Below are 19,724 nucleotides of genomic sequence, written 5' to 3'. Positions count from 1 at the left end.
ATACAGAGCAAGTCTACTGCACAAGAAAAAAGGACCATAACAATTACACACTGATTAGCATGCTTTCTGCTTGCAAGAATTTAAAATATATTCACAAACTGGCTGCAAGGACTAGTGTCTAGTGAAGAGAAAACAGTCACCAGCTTTAGGTTTTTGGGAATTCACATTTCTAATGACCTAACCTGGACTGTGAACATGGACTCTATCTTGAAGAAGGCTCAGCAGCGCCTCTAATTCCTGAGGTGCCTCAAGCGATGGGGGATGCCAGTGCCTGCGTTGGTGAACTTCTACTGCTGCACCATCGAGAGCATCCTCACCAACGGGATCACCGTGTGGTACGGCAACATCTCTTCTCGAGAGTGAAAGGCACTGCAGAGAATGGTGAATGTGGCCCAGAAGATCACAGAGATTAAACAGCTCTACGAGGATCGCTGCCATGGTAGAATTCTGGCCATCACAGAGGACAGTCACCACCCCGGGCACGAGCTCTTCACCCCACTGCCCTCAGGCAAGAGATACAAGAGCACACGGACACTCACCACCAGATTCCTCTTCTAGCTTCTATCCACAAGCAGTGCGATTGGGAAACACATTTGGCCACGCTCCTCGGTCCACACCTACACCATCTACCTCATTATGATTTCTTATTTATTGCACTTCTCCAGTCATTGTTTACATGTCTGCATTGTTTACATTCGAACTGTTTACTTGTTTACTTGTACTGTTCATTGTCTACAGTTTGTTTGTATATTGTCTTGATGCACTGTCCTCACTTCGTGTTTTACGAAGGAAAGCAGTATTATTAACCATTTTTAATTAGTAAAAAAATAATTTAAACATATTCACAAGGAATGGCAGCAGCTGAAGATTGTGTGACGGTAGCATCAGATTTGGTGAAAACTTTGGCTTAAGCCACTTGGCTGAGGGCCAACCTCCTAGCCACAGGACGAAGAGGCCAGGACCTCTGTGCTTGGTAGAAGGGGACCAAGGAGTAGCTGCACAGGTGGAGATGGGGTGGAGGAGGGATACTAAAACAAGCAAGAAAGAGGATAGAGTGATATGAAGTATATATGGAAACTGAGGCAATTACTTCAGGATTAGTTGCGAGTTGAGGCAGCTGTGCTTAATTAGTCCAGTTGCCTTCATCCCTCATTTCATTAGAAATGCGTTAAGTATCAGTTGCTGATATGTGTAGAATTAGTTTATTTAAATAAAACTACTCTGTACTGCATATACTGCTTCTGTTTTGGATACATTAAGATTTCTCAAAGAACCATCATAGTTTAATATTTTCTCATTAGTAGACTGAAAAACAGAGGCAACAGTATCAATAATATGTCTTCACTCAGTCCTTGTTACAGTCCCAGCATCCCGCCACCAGAGTGCACCTCAACCTCTGGTGCCTACTTCATCTGTGGAGCAGATGCGCAGATCAAGCAGACGGCAGTAGCCAATCCCTGCTTGCCCAGTTTCCCTACATCACCATGCCTCCCCTCCCCAAACCTACTTAAACCCTGCTCTTTGTTCAAGCTGTGCTCAGAATTGTTTTCAACTCTTTGAGATATTGATCTAGCCTTTGCTGGATTCTTCCTGGACTCCTTGCCTGACTTCTGGATTTTGGCCTGTTTCCTGACCTTGGTTTTTGGATCGTGTCTCTTGCACTTGATGCCGAATTTGTCTTCTGGCTTTGGACTTTCACTCGCCTCTTGACCCTGCCCTTGGGCTTCCCTAATTTACTGGTTTAGGCTTTTTGTGATCTTGAAACTTGCATAGGGTCCATTCCTTGTTTTCTGAGCTGTGGACCAGCGTAACACTCCTGTCATGGGTCCTGCTCCCCAGATTTTAGACACCAACTGTTGACTTGTGAGATACAGTAGAGCTGTTCACCACGTATTGGGTATTTTTTTGCCTTCTTGCACCGAGAACTAAAGAATCCTGGGATGTTCAAAACATGGCTTCTTAATATTTCATTATACCTCTTATTTCTTCATTCCTGAGATGGCCATGTACAGTACATTATGACCAAGCCATGACATTACCTCCACCGTGCTTAAGAATTCCTTGGGAAGTACTGGATGAAGATGAGCTTTGAATCTAAATATTCTTCTGAATAATGTTCAGTAATATGGACAGAAGACAACATGACATACCATCACATTCCAAAATGTTGAAAAGGTTATTGTGTAGAGAAAGAAAGGAGCAGCAAATGCTTCAAAGGACGTAATCTCAACTGTAAAGCCTTGTCTGGTGTGGGCAAGCATGGCTCACTGGTCTCTGCTGATCCTGAAACTGGTGATGGCAGCAGCAGAGAGAAGTCCCTAAACCTACAGTATCATCCCTTTAAATCACTGGGTTGAACACAAAGTATGTTTTAGTTCTAATATGATCAAACATGAATGGGTATGCAAATATAAAGTTATAGAAAAGGACAGGAGAAAAGTGTAAAAACATTCAAGATGCTGAAATCCCATTGAACATGGTGGAATCATTAAGACGTCGAAGGTGTATCATAACACAAAGACACTACCTACTGTATATCAGGCTGTCTTTCCAAACTGAAAAGCTGAGAAAAGGGGGACATTGGTAAGAGATGCCACTGTTATGCCAACAATGACTGGGACAGAGCTCCAGGGTTCAATGAATAAGATAAGACCAAATGTCCATGAGTCAAAGCTGGCTTGTATAGCAGAGAGGAAAGCAGGAAGCCATTACTGAATAAAAAACATCTTAAATTCTGCATGGTATTTGCAATAAAAAAATCCCTAAAAGTGATACTACAAACAAGTCACAAAAGCTTTTGTGATCACACAAGACGAAAGTGGAACCATCCTTCCTGTCAAGCAACATGGTGTCTGCATTATGTCACAGGGCTGCTTCTCATCATCAGGGACTGGAAAGCTTTTCAAGTACGATAGGGTAATGGATGGAGCAAATGCAGACAAATCATAGAGGAATATGTGCTAACAACCTGAAAGAAGAATGAAAATTACCCAAAGCACAAGACATTGGAGTAGCTTCACAAGAAGTGAATGTCTGTCAGTGTCCCAGTCAAAGTCCAGACTTGTATCTGATAGAAAATCTGTGCCAACACTTAAAAATTGTTGTCTAACGATGCTCCCCAGAATCCCCACAGCCTGAGTAAGTTCACAAAGAAGAATGGGCAAAAATAGCACCACCTGGCAGAGATGAACCAGACTTGCAGCTGTAATGGCTGTCAAACAGGATTCCACCAAATATTGACCCAAGGGGGTGAATACTTATGTAATCAGCATATTTTAGTTTTTGATTTTTCTGCAGTTTTTTTGCAAATATTAAACTCCTTTCGCCCACAAATGTGTTCAGTTCAGTTTTGATTCAAAATATTCCAAATATTGAACATAAAATTATATTTTAATAAATGTTTGTACAGGTATGTAAAGTAATATATGTATGTACATGTTGTATTTTGAATGTACTTGTATGTACTCTCATTTGTAATTCAACAAAACGGGCCATGGAAGGGAGCGAATATTTCTGCAAGGCCCTATACAGTATATAGAGAGAGCCTTTAAAAATACAACACATAATAGGTCATATTAATGCCTCTCAGTATGACTTCATTGCTCTTACTGTTTGGGAATGCTTAGAGGGAGAATTGTCTAACAGGACTCTGCTTTTAGCAGTATAAAGTGAGAATCAGGAGCTAATGACAATCTTCACCCTTATTAGCACAAGGCGAATCAACAGAATGCTAATTTCTTGCATGTGGAATATTAAAATGTTTAACATTGTGTATTAAATCTATAATTAAAGAAACACCTACATTAAAATATATAAATTGTATGAATACATCTGTAGTTACAGTAGTTAGAGCAGTTATAGGACCACTGTACAGTACAATAAATCCAGTGACTTTGGGATTTTTGTTTCTACGAATAATAAAATAATTTATGGGAAAAAAAATCAATACCAAGTGTTGTGTGGATACTGGAATTTTAAATTGGTTTACCTGAAGGGTGAATAATCTTGTTGAAAATGCTTTATAAGAATACGAATATAATTATACAATTAATAATGATAATAGATCTATAATGTAACATAATTATGCTACGTAACCAGGATGAGCATACCGCGACCAACACTTTTCAGAATGACTCACATAACAAATATACCAGTATAGAATATTTAGGTATGCCTGCCGTGGATAATTACTGTATACTGACAGTTTTAAATAGGAAGCGTTGTCTATTAAATAAACAAATAAAAAACTTTTAACCTTGTTTTTAAAATGGTGGTTGTTTGCTTTAATAGGAGAGAAGAATTCCATCTCATTGGTTTTCTTATTCCTGTACATGTTTTGATGTTTGACTTTATTTGTACTGTGCATTGTTTTCTTTCCCAGGTTTAACTGACAGCTCCGGCCTCAGATTTTTCTACACTCCTGTGCTGAGGGAATATGATGCAGGGGTCATTGAGACTGGAGTATGGGTCAGTCTTTACCACATGCTTCCACCAGGCTTACCTGAATACATTTCGGAAGGCCATTGTACCATGGAATGTCTCCAGGAGGTACTGTATACTTCAAAGAATGGGTACACTGGTCTTTATACTGAACTGATTCAGGATACCACATACAAGATAAGATCACTTTATTAGCCCTATACAATTTCTTGCATTTGGAACTTGCCTTTTCACATACCCCAGCTTGCTCTCCATGAGACACACAGACAGGGAGAAAGGCTTGGGGTCAGATCACAGGGTCAGCCATATATATGGTACCTCTGGAGTAGTTGGGGTTAAGGGCCTTGCTCAGGGGCCCAAGGGAGTAGGATTCCTCTGCCGGCTGCAGGATTTGAACTGGCAACCTTCCAGCCACAGGCGCAGATCCTGAGCCACAGAGCCACCGCTCCGCCACACCAATGCACTTGTGCCATTAGTGTCCTTCTCACTGGTACTGGATTAAATATGTTTTACTGTAACTGTGTTGAACTTTGGGTGCAAGATTTGGTACTAGGAATTTTAACATTGAACAAAAATGAATTCTCACATTTTATACTGTTAACTTAAGTATTATACATTATTTTTTTGTAAAGTTTTTATATGACAAGCAACAGAAGGCAAATTAATTTGTTTACTATCCTGAAATGCGCATTACGTGATAACAGTGTTGCTTGAAAGCAATTGGAAGGAATATTGTTCACTCAATATTAAGTTATGATTTCTATGATCATTTTATGCATTTTGCTTTATATGCTTTATTTATTTTTCATGGTTTCTTTTTATTAAATGTAACCACTGTTGTACAGTTTTGTCACCTGTTATAAGATCTTTTATTAATTTCCTTGTTAATGACTTTAATATCTAAATATCAAAATATAAAAGTTTGTTTATAATCTGAAAAAATGTAAAGAGCCATTTTTGTCTAATTCAGCACTTTATATGTTATACAGTATACTCTATATATATTCTGTGTGTTTACGCAGGAATAGTAATATCTACTCATATATGAAGAGTCAGAACAGCATAGCAATGTACAGTATAAATGTCTCTAAGATTAATTTCTTCGTTTTCAAATCAACGCATACATCATTATGAACCACTACAGTATATTTCAAGCACCTTATTTTATACATACTGCAGTACTGTACTGTATATTCCATCATGCAACCCCAATGCTGAAGAAAAGACTTGCAGAGGTAAAAAATGCTGGACGTGTTTTAAGCACAGTTTGTTCAAATCAAAACTATACTCAAACCTTCAATACAGAACCTCTTGCCTTGCTATAGGTTAGTAATGTGGAACTTGTCATTTTGACTGATGTCTCTGGGAAAAGAATGAACACTCCAAGCACAGCATATAAGAAGGGAGGGATCTTAAAATACACTACTGTGTAACCATACAGTATATATACTGTATACTGTATACTGTATACTGTACTGTATACTGTATATACAGTGTATATACTGTATACTGTATGTTTAGATACAGTATATCCAAAGCTTCTACAGTAAGTATGCTGTATAGTCCATTACTTTCTGTGACTTTAACACACAAAGATTTCTCTTGTTTTGAAGGCGCTGGATCATGAAATGCCAGCAGGAATCCGAGTGTTTGCTGTTCTTCTCCATTCTCACCTTGCTGGGAGAGCCCTGCGAGCAAGGCACTTCAGAAAAGACAACGAGCTGCGTCCCTTGGCTTATGACAACGAGTTTGATTTCAATTTTCAGGAGTTTCAGTATCTCAAAGAAGAAAGACTAATATTACCTGTACGTACGTGGTTCTAACGACTTGCCTGTGTCAGTGCATTCAAGAAAAGCTGAACTGACATCTTATAGGAAACAAAAAAAAAGTTACATGGTGAAAAGAAAAGAGACACAACGTTTGAGCTATGGAGCCATTTTTGGGTGTAAAGGCTCCACAGCTCAAAAGTTGTGTCTCTTTTCTCTTTAGCATGGATAAACCTTTACCTGTTCCTTTGCAGGCGCAGCTACCTACTTTAAAAAGTTGCATATCTTCCCCTGCTATTTTCTGAAAACATTACATACAGTTTAATAATTGCAGTCACCTTAATAATAACTTATTCTTGGTGCACTTAGGTGTTGGGTGTGTATTAGAAGTTCAGAATAAAAGCAGTTTTATTTTACAGGTGCACAAAAACGTTTTGGGCCAGTTAAAAACACAATATCTCAATTCCTTTAAATCATTTTTTTGTGGTTCCACTGTTTTGGACTCTTCAAAATATACAGATTAAAAAGATTAAGTCAGATTTATAATAAAAACTTAAAAATACAACTTTATTTAACTTTTATTAAATTGCACAATAAATTAATTGGGTGTCTTTCATAGAAGATAAAATGGAGATAAAATGCGAACAGCAAATTAACATGTAGAGGTTAATTCCACAAAGTAACAGTAAGAAACTATGGGGCCTTCTCCAGGTGTGGCGTGTATAAACATAGAAGACTACAAAGTCAAAAAAGAGATTTTTGAAAGACTTGATTTGGTAGGAATAGAAATGTAATACGCTGTGTCTTATATGGTACAGTATGTGCTAGCATTAATGTGTGCTAGTATTCAAGCAAGTCACTCTAAAGTGTTGCCTTTTGGGTTGGCAACATGTTGCACCTGGTGTTCAAGTCAGGACTTTGTCCTCTCAGGGATTTTCACTCTCTTCTTATCAGACCATTTAAAAAAGTGGTTTTTCAATTGACTTTTAGATTCATGGGTGACTTAAGACTGAATACTTAATTTCAAGTTAAAATACTTTGATTACACACAGGCAGAAACCATTTCCCTTTTTTTTTTTACTTTTCAGACCATTTGCACCTGAATTGTTTCTTCGAAAAATCAAATTAATATTTTGTTACTTACAGCGTTTCCTAGTTTTATCCGTTTTTTGTAGATTGTTTAGATTCTAAATACAAATGACTATCTGAAAGTATAACAATGTCAAGTTCGGACAGCAGCGAAATGTGGAAACTTTTCAGTCAGGTGAAATACTTCTGCAAGGCACTGTCAGGTTTTATGTCTGCTACAAACCTATGCCTTCTTGTTTAAGTTAAGAGTTTGAGTCATACTGATGAGCCAGTAAGGGCCAGATTGCTGCAGAAATGGCATTGTGCAATCTTCTTATTAATGTGAGGGCCAATGATTCATTCCAGTAATGGAAACATCTTCGGCACACTCATGTTCCAAAATGTGTCAGACGTCCACCAGTCTGACATAAATTATTAAGTTAGTGTTTGCTTGTTTTTTCTGTTTTCTCTGTGATGAAAGGTTTCAGAATATACAGTACCAAAATTCTGATGTTCATTGAATGTTTTTTTCTTTTTTTAGGGAGATAATTTGATCACTGAATGCAAGTATAATACCAGAAATCGGAAAAATATGACTTGGGTAAGAGGTGACAGACTTTTTGTCATTTGTTTTTGAAAAATAATCTATTTAAAATGTGAGAAGAGTAGTGTTGAGTCTTACGGAGTCTATTTTCTTTTGATTTAACCAATTTTCTGCTTGCATCTGAGGTGCGTTTTTATCTTAGCCTGGCTAAAACACTCAGAAACAAAGTGTTAAAATTATGGGTTTTTTTATTACTGAAGATTGGATCCAGATTCGATTTGCCCCGTAGTTCTACAAGCCCTAAATTACAGTTATTTCATGTTTCACAATTCTTTTTACAATGAAGTGTGATTAAACACTTTTACAATGATTATTTTTATCAAAAACAAAAACTTCAATTATATCTCTTAACTTGCTATAATTTTAATTGGCTTTGTTAAGAATGAACACTCCCTTACATTAGCCTACTAGTTCATTAGACCTTCACATATCTCGGTTTCTCTCATTTTAAGAAGACTGAGAGCCATGACTTATATTATGTGGATAGCTCACAGAATTACCAGCAACACTGGGACATTTATACAGATGTGTGGCCCTCCTTGCTGAGGGATACAAGAACACTGACTGTTGTAGGGATTTGAGCCCAGATAGCCCAGAACTCTCTGTCTGGGACTCCACAGTCTGGTCCTGAACTATTATACCATACAGCCCAATGTTACAGATCATACCATATTTACTACGTACTGTAGTCTCTTTTGCGAACCTTAATGTTATTGTGCAGAACATATCGCACCAAACCTACCCCTGTAATTTTCATTTGGTAAGAGAACAAAATATGCAAGAATAAACTGACCACTTCAAGCAAGACTGTGAAAATATCTATTTTTTCCTGGATCATTTATTATTTAAACAATAAGTGAGGTTAAATTGTCTTCAATAGGCCCTATTAATACTGCCAGGCAGGGATCTTGCTTATTGGCTTCAAGAACTCTCAGAAGTCTTCAAAATATAAAGGCTTGTAAGTTTGTAGCTTCATCGCTCAGAGATTAATAGCCAACTAGAAGCTTCTGATTTTTTGGGAATGTAGTTCAGGCAAGAACTGCCATCTTTTCTGAACCTACTGCCGTTTTACACAGATTAATAATTAATAATTAACTGATCCAGGAATCTCATTCATCCATTTCTTGAAAGAAGATAGGGGTTTCAGCCTGAACAACAAGGCAGCGTAGCTTGTTCCACACTCCCGCAACCCTTTGTGTAAAAACATGCCTCCTGATCTCAGATTTAAGTGCACTTCCAGGTAGTTCCATGTGTGCACTCTAAACTGTGTTAAACTGTTTGATACTGAAGAAGGTCAGATGGATGACTTTGTTAATGCATGTCAGGATTTTGAATACTTCATCAGGCCTTAGTCTTCTCCACTTAATACTAAAAACATTAATCTCTTATCTTAGCAGTGCAAGGGTCTTTTGCAAAGTCTCCTGCAAAATGTATAAATGTTGAATAATGACAGCCTCACGTACTTTGGAGGCAACTCATTTTAAAGAATTTAAAATGTTATATGATACCTAAAATACCTTTTTACCAATACTGATCATTTACGATGAGAAAAACAATGGCTATAATCTGGAGATGAGCAAAAAAAATCTACATACAGTCGATTACTTTTTTAAGACACTTCATAAACAGAAATGCACACCTCAATTAAAATTCATTTTCATTTTTGATGTTTTGTTTTGTTTAAGCGTTATATGTTCTTGTTTATGATGTTCACCCAGGTGGCAGTTACAAATGTGTCTCATTACAGGGTGGATTAAGCACCAGGGACGAAATGTGTCTGTCGTATCTCCTGTACTACCCCAGAATCAATCTGTCCAGATGTGAAAGCCTTCCAGAAATTACAGGGCAGCTTAAATTTATTGGTGTGAAGGAGATATACACACCTGTCACGTAAGTATTCCTTAATTACAATAATCTATGTTCATTTTTTGGGGGAAGTTTACCGAGCTTTCACTGCATGTAACTTAGTGCAATTAACAACATCAGTGGATTGCTTTATTTTTAATTGCATAGAATAGATAATACAACTGTTTCAGCTGTTGCAACACTAGGTCATATACTAGTGAAGTACTAGTCATAAGCACTGTGTATTTGTTTTCCTTCCACTTATGTGAAGATTGGGATATTGTGCAATAAAAACTGTGGTTAATTTTATTAAAAGAGCATATGTTTCTCCATGTCGCAAAAATTACACAGCTGTCTGGTTCTGGCATTAGATAATTCATTTTTTGCCTCATACACAAAGAAAGACAAGTCAGTGGGCAAGCATATAAAAGACTGCATTTTTTTATTTTTACAGTATGGCCTTACAGTCATACATTTAAAAAATCACCATCTTGTGTCAGTTTTAGACTTATTAAGACCAAGGCTATTGGATAGTCTGTAAATGAGCTTCACATTTTCAGTGGAAATTTTGCAATGCAGTTACATTTTTGAATTCTGTAAACATTTAAAGTAATTCTTTTATGTGTCAAAATTGAATTTTATCCATTTAATAACTGAGTTTAGAAGTTCATAAATTCAAAACATTGAATTTTTTTAGTAGTCCACAATAGTGATTAAATGTCACAAAAGTACATGTAAGAACAGTGATAACACAAAGCCATCTGGTTTAACCCTCTTTGTTTCCATTTCAAAAAGCTGATCTTGACGGTTTATTTCTGAGCTTCCTGGCAGAATATCACGTTAATATTTTGTTTCCATGTAATGTGAGTCTGTGATCCTATTAGCAAGACTTGCACATCTGTAGAGCTTACAGGCACAGATCTGAGATTTGTATAAATGGAATCAGGCAGAATAAACTGAGGACTTAATTTAGATTCAGAAACATTCATCATGTACTGTATCTTTACATTGAAAATGTGTTCCTCAAAAGGACTGGTTGTCACGGATGTCAGAAGGGCATGCTGTGGAATGACAAGGAAAGCAGTAGAGACCCTATGCGTAGCGGCAAAAGGGACAACATGGAGGTTAGTCCAGGCTCAGAGGGTCGGACGATGTTGGTTTCAAAACCTATGCCCTCAGGCCACGGACAGGAGCGATCTGGTGCTAGGCGGGTCTCACGACGTCTGTACCCTCAATGCTGAGCCAGGAGCAGAGTAGACACAGGAAGTAAATAGGCTACACAACAAGACACACCGGAAAGACATGAATAATCACAGGGAACTAGGAACAGGGAAGAAGAGCAGTGCCCTCTAGGGGTACAGGGCGTGACACTGGTGCTGTTCTTCCTTCATACTGTATACCTGGTGATGCACAAAACCATACTGGGAACTGCAGGAGTAACCACCTAAAACATGGCTAGGAAAGATAATAATAAAAGGATTTAATTATTTTTTACATTAAGAACAGAAGATGTCATAGTGTTAGTCATTATTAAATTGGACAACCGAAGTTAGAGGATACAAGCAGTTTAAGATGTATGCAGATTTAATAACAAAATAACAATTCAAAGATTTAAACAACAGTTGTAAGCTACAGACCACCTACAGTGAATACGCACACAAGTAGCTTACTGAATGATGATATCAGGACACAGTGTAGCCAAGTTAATGTTCTCTTACTGGGAGATACAGAATCTGAATGGGATATTGATGAAAGGATTGATAATCGCTTCTTAACCAAGATGCATAGTAATTACAGTATAAGAACATACAGTACTATAAGACAGGTTAGAAATAAGAGGAAGTCATTTTGTTTAACATGAATAGACATGATAGAGCAAATTCTGATTTATACTTTCAATCTCTAAAACATGAGTCAAAGCCTGGGTTTTATCATTTTCAAACAGCAAACTACAGTATAAAGGCATGAGGCAGATCTTACATGGAGTGAACTAAGAACAGATGGATACAGAGTCAATAGAAGAAGGTTGGTTACACTTCAAAAACATATCAAAGACTCAGAATTAATTCATGCCTTCAACCATCAATTTGAAATGTAAAATATGGTTTAATGCTTTAAGAATAAAATAGAAGAAAGATGATTTGCAGACTGCAAAAGGGCCCAAGATTCAATGACAGAAGAGCTTCAGGCACTGTTGAAAGAAGGTTTGATAGGGGCTGGGGCAGATAACAACCCACAAATTGCACGCAAATACGGGGAGGACATACAAACCCCATACAAATAGCACCCCAGAAATTGGACCCAGTACCCCTGCACTGCGAGGCAGCATTGCTAACCACTGCTCACTGTGCCGCTCAATTCAAGGAGACAAGGATGTTGTTCTTAGACCCATAGATACAATATTTCAATATTCAATTAGAATAGGAGCAGTACCTACAGATTAAATGCATTTCAGTTTTAAATGCACCTCTCCCAGTTGTTTGCAAATTTTGATTCTGACTGACTTTATCAAGGCTTTTGAGCATATTGAATACTTGACTCAGGTTTCTTCCTTGTTAAAGACTAAAAAGATTCTATATAAACTGTGTTAGAAACTACATAATTAACAAGGATTCCTTTGTGTTTGATGTCTTCAGATTTGATGGTGGGAGTAAGGTGCTTATACTGTATGTAAATGAGATACTGTGCACTGTGATTGTAATGGTGATCATCACCCTGGTATACAAAACCATATAGAAATACAGCTGTTAAACATTTAGCTAGTGTAGTGTGTGTGGTCAGGTCCAGGATTTAAACTGCCAATTCCTGCCTCTAACTGAGCACCTGACCCACGCAGCCCGAACAAGAGCTAAATCCTCTGTGCTGAAAGTTAAGTCCCTTGCTGCAGAGATTTTAAAAGCTCTTTAGAGTCCTGCAGAGCAATGCTGCTACAGTATCTCATCTTATTTTGCAATTTGTTTAGTTAGCCAATCACTATACACAGTTTACAAGTAACGTACTAAGTAGAAACACAGCAGTCTCTTGAGAGGCATTCCCTGTAGCTGTAGCCTATGGCCACCCAGCCATGTATACCTCTCTGGTATTGTTCATGTTTATACCATGCACACAATTTCCCATAAGCAAGCCATTCCCTGCATTTCTTCAAAATTTGTTTTGTTCTGGATAAGTTGGATTTTAAACTCAAGGATCTTAACTTGGTAGTATAAAACAATTTAAGTATTTAACTTAGGTAAGTTTTCAGTTTAAAGATTTTTCCTCCAACCTCGTTAAAGGATATAACTCCTTAGTGTTGCCAATCCATCCACTTTCTAACTGCTTCTTCTAATGCAGGGTCACAAGGGAGCCTATCCCAGCAAGCGAGGGGCACAAAGCAGGGTACACCCTGGTTGGACGCCAGTCCATCGAGGGGCACACACAGACACAAACACACACAGACACACACTGACACCTAGGACCAAATTTCTGCAAACCGGAGCTCCCAGAGGAAATCCACTTATTTTTTCTAAGATTTAACTTGTTGTTGCTCCAGCTGTTCTGTGTTTATGTTTTTGGTGTTGCCTTAATGTCTTTGTATTGGGGCACACATGCAAATAAGCATTTCATTGCAGTTGTGCAGGTGACAATAAACTGAACTGAACATGGGGAGAACATACAAACTCCATGAAGATACTGTAGCAGCCCAGGCCTGGAATTGAATTCAGGGCCCCAGTGTTGTGAAGCAGCTATGCTTAGTGTTGCCAGTATTTTAGAAAACCCTCTTCTTTTTCATCTTATTTATATTTGTTATTCACTGTATAGTCCAAGTGTGACTTAGTTACCAAACAAACAACACATCGAGAAATCCCAAATGGATACATAAAAAAGTAGTAGCTTTGCTAGAAATGTATTCACACTGACAGCATCTTCTGACAACAGATGCAGTCCTCAGATAAACACAGAAACAATACAAAAGCTGTAGGGCGTAATAGTAATAGTAATGGCCACAGATCAATAGCAACACCATGGAGCCTGACTTCACAAAGAACAATTACAAGAACATTGCAGTGGACACAAAGAAACAAATCATAAAGGTATAAAATTAGAAAGTAATTTACTGTATGAATCAACTAACTTTCGGTCGTCAGCGATGCAGGTCTTACAATCACAGACAAAAGAAATGAAACACTGTCTGAGACTTGTAACTCTTAAGATCTTTTGTTTTTGCAGAGGCCCAGCTCGCACATACATCGTCTCCCAGACAGTATCAATTATATGTCTTCACTTAGTCCTTGTTACAGTCCCAGCATCCCACCTGCAGGGGGTACCTCAACCTCTGGTCCCTACTTCATCTGTGCAGCAGAGGCGCAGATCAAGCAGACGGCAGTAGCCAGTAGTATCCCTGCTTGCCCAGTGTCCTTACAGTACCTCACCATGCCTCCCCTCCCCAGACCTATTAAAACCCTGCTCTTTGTTCAAGCTGTGCTCAGTATTGTTTTCAGCTCAGCCTTTGCTGGATTCTTCCTGGACTCCTTGCCTGACTTGTGGATTTTGGCCTGTTTCTTGACCTTGGTTTTTGGATCGTGTCTCTTGCACTTGATGCCAAATTTGTCTTTGGACTTCTCGCCTCTTGACCCCAGCCTTGGGCTTCCCTAATTTACTGATTTAGGATTTTTGTGATCTTGAAACCCACATAGGGTCCATTCCTTGTTTTCTGAGCTGTGGACCAGTGTAACAGCCTGCTCAGTCTCAAAAACCAGTCCTTCACAGAAATATTAGTCCCCAAAAGATCTCCAGTTCCTCTTCTCACATGGAACAGCTCTTCAGTCCTCTGTTCCACTGAGAGAGCTGGAACGGATGAATTCTTGATAATCTCCCAAATTCTATGGTTCTCTTCTTTGCAGAATAACTTTTTCATTCCCTGGATCCCGTGGCACAGCCAACTGGGCTCCCCCATGCCTAGTCTTCCCTTTACCTGACCCATTCCCATTGTGGGACCCCTGCCCCACTCACCCTGTGGCTCAGCCTTCCACAGTCTGTCTCCCCTACACTGGAAGACATGTTTCATCACACCCTCCTCTAGACCATAACTCCAGCCACACAAGCAATACTGCTCACCTGGCTGATGCCATTCACAAGTGATCTCCCACTCAATGTCTCCATCCAAAAAGTTGCCTTGCAGGCCATACACTCAAATTCGCTCATACATCAGTTTCTCTTTGACTCGTTATATAATTAGACTCTCTTAACACAAACTGGCTTTCCAAACCTGTTACTGTATGTATTATGCCTATTTACTGTCCTTACATTCATGTTTAACATTTACAATTCTATTTTATGAGAGTTTAAATGTGGAAGGTGGCAAGAAAATACATGCCGATAAAAACAGAGTATGAACACAGAATTTGTTGAAGATGCACTTAAAGGCACGCTCAGCAGGCGAAACATTTCTGCGTAAGAGAGTGAGTGTGAGATTACAATTTGACCTCCCTTGAACTTCTATTTAACGACTCCTTTAAGACTGAAAACAGACGTGGTGCAGCTCTACCTGACACTACGTATCTATGATGAGGAAGCCAGTTCCTTGGCATCCTTCAAGAAGCAGCTACAGAAGATGATTCTGTCAAAATTGTATGCAGTGGTTGCAGGTTGTGTGATGAGAACAAACCTCATCCCTTAAAAACTGGGTGGTTTGCGGGCAGTAATGAGAGTAACAATTAGGAGTTTGGGCTTTCAACCCCAGGTAAGCAGTTTAAATCCTGCAGTGATGCTGTTATACTCAAGAGCAAAGTTCACTAATCTAAACTGCATACAGTAAATGACTTTTATAATTGTTATGGAGAAAGCAGTTACTGTAACTGTAATTTGTAAGCCATTTAGGATTTAAGCATACTTTGTAATATAATGTATGAATAAGAAATTCAGGAGTGTAAATGGCTCATTCATGCTCAACATTGATTAGTCTCCAAATGTGCATGACTTGTTTCCATGGGTAGTTTTTATACAAGTAAGTTGAAAGTAAACACATGAATATGTATTTGGCATGGCTGCATATTCACAGAATTCTTTGGTACAGGTTTTAATAGGTGTAGCCAATTGATAGAAAACTGCCTTTGGTATTTTGTTTGTACTGTAGTTTTAGTTCCCAGATTTTTTTCCTGAGAGTGTGGTTACAATATTAACTTTTCCTTTCACAACAAAAAAAAAACAAACAATAAATTGTTTTTTGGAAAATGTTAACTCCATTGTGAAATTGTGTATAATATTTTTATGAAATTGCAGTTTGTTGGTAAGTGATCTAAGAAAAGCTTATTACTTTTGCTGGATTTTTAAAGGTCATTCCTAAGGTGAATATACTGTAGGCCTAGAGGGGGAGTTGGGTTTAATTTGCTCTGTTACCCTGCTGTTAAGCTGTGATTGATCTGCAATTACTCACTATCCTAGAATTTTCAAAATGTAACCATCAAGCTCTTAATGTCAGTCAGCAAAGAGACTTAAGCTCATGTAATAATGAGAGCCTAGAAATGAGAACCATCTGAGAGGGCAGCCTAATGGTGTGTGTTTACTCTTATTGTTGGCAGCAGTGAATTCTTCCTGTACTAGACTTTAGGAATGGAAGGGATTTGTATAAGTCATGCTGAGCCACACTGAACAGATTAAGTTACAAAGCTCTTTTCCCACAAACGTGTTGCACAAACAAGCAATAAAGAAAAATACTTTCCGTGCTTTTCTTTAAAACAAGCACACATCAGACAGTTTTGCATGATAGTAAACAGATATTCATCAATAACAACCCTTTAATATTAAAAATGTAAATATGCTAAAGCTGTATCAGTTTTTTTTCTTCTTTTATTTGTGTTTTGTCATATAGGCCGATAACAGCGGTGCAAAATAACATGAGTTCGAATTTTGGTCGAAATATGTGACTTTACTTTCTATTTCTCCGCTCTAAGGACCTGGCCATTTATAATCAAAAGCCCTATGAAGTATAATAACCTCTCCTTCATGGAAGCCATGGATAAATTCAGGTGGTCCAAGAAAAAGGGAAAGGCCTTCAATGACGTAGTTCACCGTCTGCCAATCAATGTGAGATGTGCCAAACACGATCAGGATGAGTGGTCGGTGAGTATCGACCTCAGCCTGTCTGTTCTGTAAACACCGTCAATAAAGAAGAATGAACGAGTTCCAGAGGTGGCTGTGCATGCCCCGTCCATGACACTACCTCCACCATGCTTCACACCACACTTCAACTTTTCCATCTTTAAGGTTTGTCTTGGTTTGGATCTGTCCGTAAAATGTTATTCCCAGACTTTCCTGGTTATCTTTGTACTTCTGAGTAAATGTGACTGCTGTGTTCTTGATGCTGAAGGGAGGTTTACAAGTGATATACCTTTTTTATTTTGCCGTCTTCTGCAAACTGTGGATGATACCAGCACCCTACATTCTGCAACTTGTTGCCAGTTTCACTCACAGTTGTTTGAGAGTTGTCCTTGACAGCTCTAACTTCTGCCGTCAGCTTGTTTTTCTTGACCGACCCTGTCTTGGCAGATTGGTAATTCATTTTCTTCATCAGTAGATTCCAAATTGAAGTGTTTGATGTGCCAATAGATGTTCTGCGCCATAGCTCCCACTGAGTTTTTCTTTTCTTTAACAGCAAAGTCTTTGGTTCTCATTTTGACCTTTGACCACAGACTCCAAACACTGAATTCAAAGTGAGACAGGTTGAAAGGCTGTTCACAACTCTTTTAATGAGTGCCAGAGTATCCAACAATAAATGCCTGTCAAGCTTTTGACCCTTCAAAATAAAGAGGTTCAACACCATCAATATGCTTTATTGACCCAAGATAGTAGAGCTTTATTGACTTTATTGAAAATTAAATACATACATAAAATACAAAATAAGTATGTAAACTTATCAGTCATGTTTTCTTATGAGAAATTATTATTATTGGAGTCTTACTGTAGTCCTAAAACTTTTTCTATTTTCCTGTGTACAGTGCAAAACATCTGCATTCTTTTATGTTTTTGCCACTTGTCTCCTAGGTTCAAGGCATGATTGTGTCTCCACCTGAAATAAAGAGGCCAACCAGCATTTCTCCAGTCCCATGCAGTAGAGCATCAAAACAGCACTGCAGTCCAGCTCTCCTTATTTTCACCTACTTTGTGTGTTTAATCTGCACCTGGTCAGGGTTGTGCCTAAATCCAGGTGACATCTAGCACTTTTCTGCGGCACTCCAGTGTTCTGATCTTATAATCGAAGCAGTTAAGGAACACTGAAGGTGAAACAGATCGAAAGACATTACAAAAATTAAAATAAGGGCTTTGCAGTTCACTCTGTTATTTTCTAGAACATAGGGGGCAATCGTTTTGTGCATTCTCAAAAAGTACTGCAGGCTTGTTTGATAAGCATCCCTCTTCCACTTGACTGAAATATTTATGTGACCCTAAGTCTAACATTCAGTAGTAAGGTTCTTTCCCTCTGTTGGAAAATAAATTCTGAGAAATATGAAACATGAACTAATACTGATACTAAACATAAGCCATTAAGGAACTATTTGTATGAAAGTTCTGTCAGAATACTCTGTGTGACATACTGTAAGCAAAATATACTGAATGATAGAAAACATCCTCAAAAGACAATTGACAAAACATTCCTGGAATGTTCCTTGAAGTATAATGTTTTGATAAAGTAGAAAGATATTTTTTCACTTTATTCTATATTTTTAAAACTTTTAATAAATGTATTACTTTATTATGTGGATACAGTTGTCAGGTAAATCTAAAATTATGTATTAAAAAAGATTTTTGTAATTAAATGTGATGACAGAAATGTTTGTTTTCATTACTCAGTTCAAGAAAAATAATGATTTAAATATATTGAAGTGAAGTACAGCTTTGTGTAACATCAACTTTGTTACAAGTACAACAACTTTAATTGTACTGAAATAAAACTTTATCAGAAAAATCCCAAACTTTAAATCAGTATTATAAATTCTTAAGGTAAGAAATCTTTTAACTGACAGCAAAACATTGTGACTATGCCCACGTTTAAAAATATTCACACATACTCTATTATAGAATTCTCAAAACTATTTTTTTGCTGTCAAAAATGTAAATTTCACAATTTATTCTCATGTAGTGCACCAGATTGCTGCCTTTCACACGTTTGTTTAACATTATAGGAACCGTTTGCTTTTTAAAAAGTCACCTGTGGTGACAGGACCGAGATACTTTATACTATAGTATATGGAAAGGCAACCATGTTAAAATGCAACAGCAACAAAAGTGAATTGAATTTTTGATGTCTATGAGTGGGGATTGTAGCAGTGAACTGGGTTACGTACAGTGATATATTTCCCTCTCTGGCCTGCAGAAAATAAAGAGGAATAATGACATAATCCAGTTTAAATCCATACTGAACTGTATATCTGTCTGATACAGATGCCTATACTTTCTTATTGATGGGCTGCATATTCCAGTAATCATGAGGGGTAAGTTCTGGTATCTGATTACTCAAGAATAACATTCTTTCTCATGATCTCCTGCCTTTCAGACAGTCCTCCCCAGTCCCCATCATTTGCCCCTGTCCAGGCAGTCACTACACAGCCCATCAGCGAAGTCAGTGAAGGCACCTGCACTGGTGTTCTTTGTGGATAACACACTAAGGGACATATGAGGCGTTGACAAGGGACATGTACACAGATGTACTGTGAAAGAGTAAGCAGAGAAGATCTGATGCAAAGGAAGAAAAAATAAAAATCTCAAAGTACAGCACTATACATAAAGGAGACTACAACTACATACAGTGGTGTGAAAAAGTGTTTGCCCCCTTCCTGATTTCTTATTTTTTTGCATGTTTGTCACACTGAAATGTTTCAGATCATCAAACAAATTGGAATATTAGACAAAGATAACACAAGTAAACACAAAATGCAGTTTTTAAATGAAGGTTTTTATTATTAAGGGAAAAATAAAACATACATGGCCCTGTGTGAAAAAGTGATTGCCCCCCCTGTTAAAACATA

General features: G+C 37.9%; 1 protein-coding gene across 1 annotated transcript in view; it reads left to right on the top strand.

Annotated features, from left to right (window-relative positions):
- Positions 1-18,268, top strand: part of moxd1 (monooxygenase, DBH-like 1) — a 48,418-nt gene extending 30,150 nt beyond the window's left edge. The window contains exons 7-12 of the mRNA XM_088908496.1: positions 4,382-4,548; positions 6,054-6,245; positions 7,816-7,875; positions 9,626-9,768; positions 16,653-16,821; positions 17,743-18,268. Of these exons, the coding sequence (XP_088764622.1) occupies positions 4,382-4,548; positions 6,054-6,245; positions 7,816-7,875; positions 9,626-9,768; positions 16,653-16,821; positions 17,743-17,916 (905 nt within the window). The 3' untranslated portion in view covers positions 17,917-18,268. The remainder of the gene's footprint in view (positions 1-4,381; positions 4,549-6,053; positions 6,246-7,815; positions 7,876-9,625; positions 9,769-16,652; positions 16,822-17,742) is intronic.
- The last annotated feature ends 1,456 nt before the right edge of the window (positions 18,269-19,724 follow it).

This window comes from Atractosteus spatula, chromosome 2 (genome assembly GCF_055471065.1).
Source record: "Atractosteus spatula isolate fAtrSpa1 chromosome 2, fAtrSpa1.hap1, whole genome shotgun sequence".
Lineage (NCBI taxonomy): Eukaryota > Metazoa > Chordata > Actinopteri > Semionotiformes > Lepisosteidae > Atractosteus > Atractosteus spatula.
This window is presented reverse-complemented; position numbering and strand designations above follow the sequence as displayed.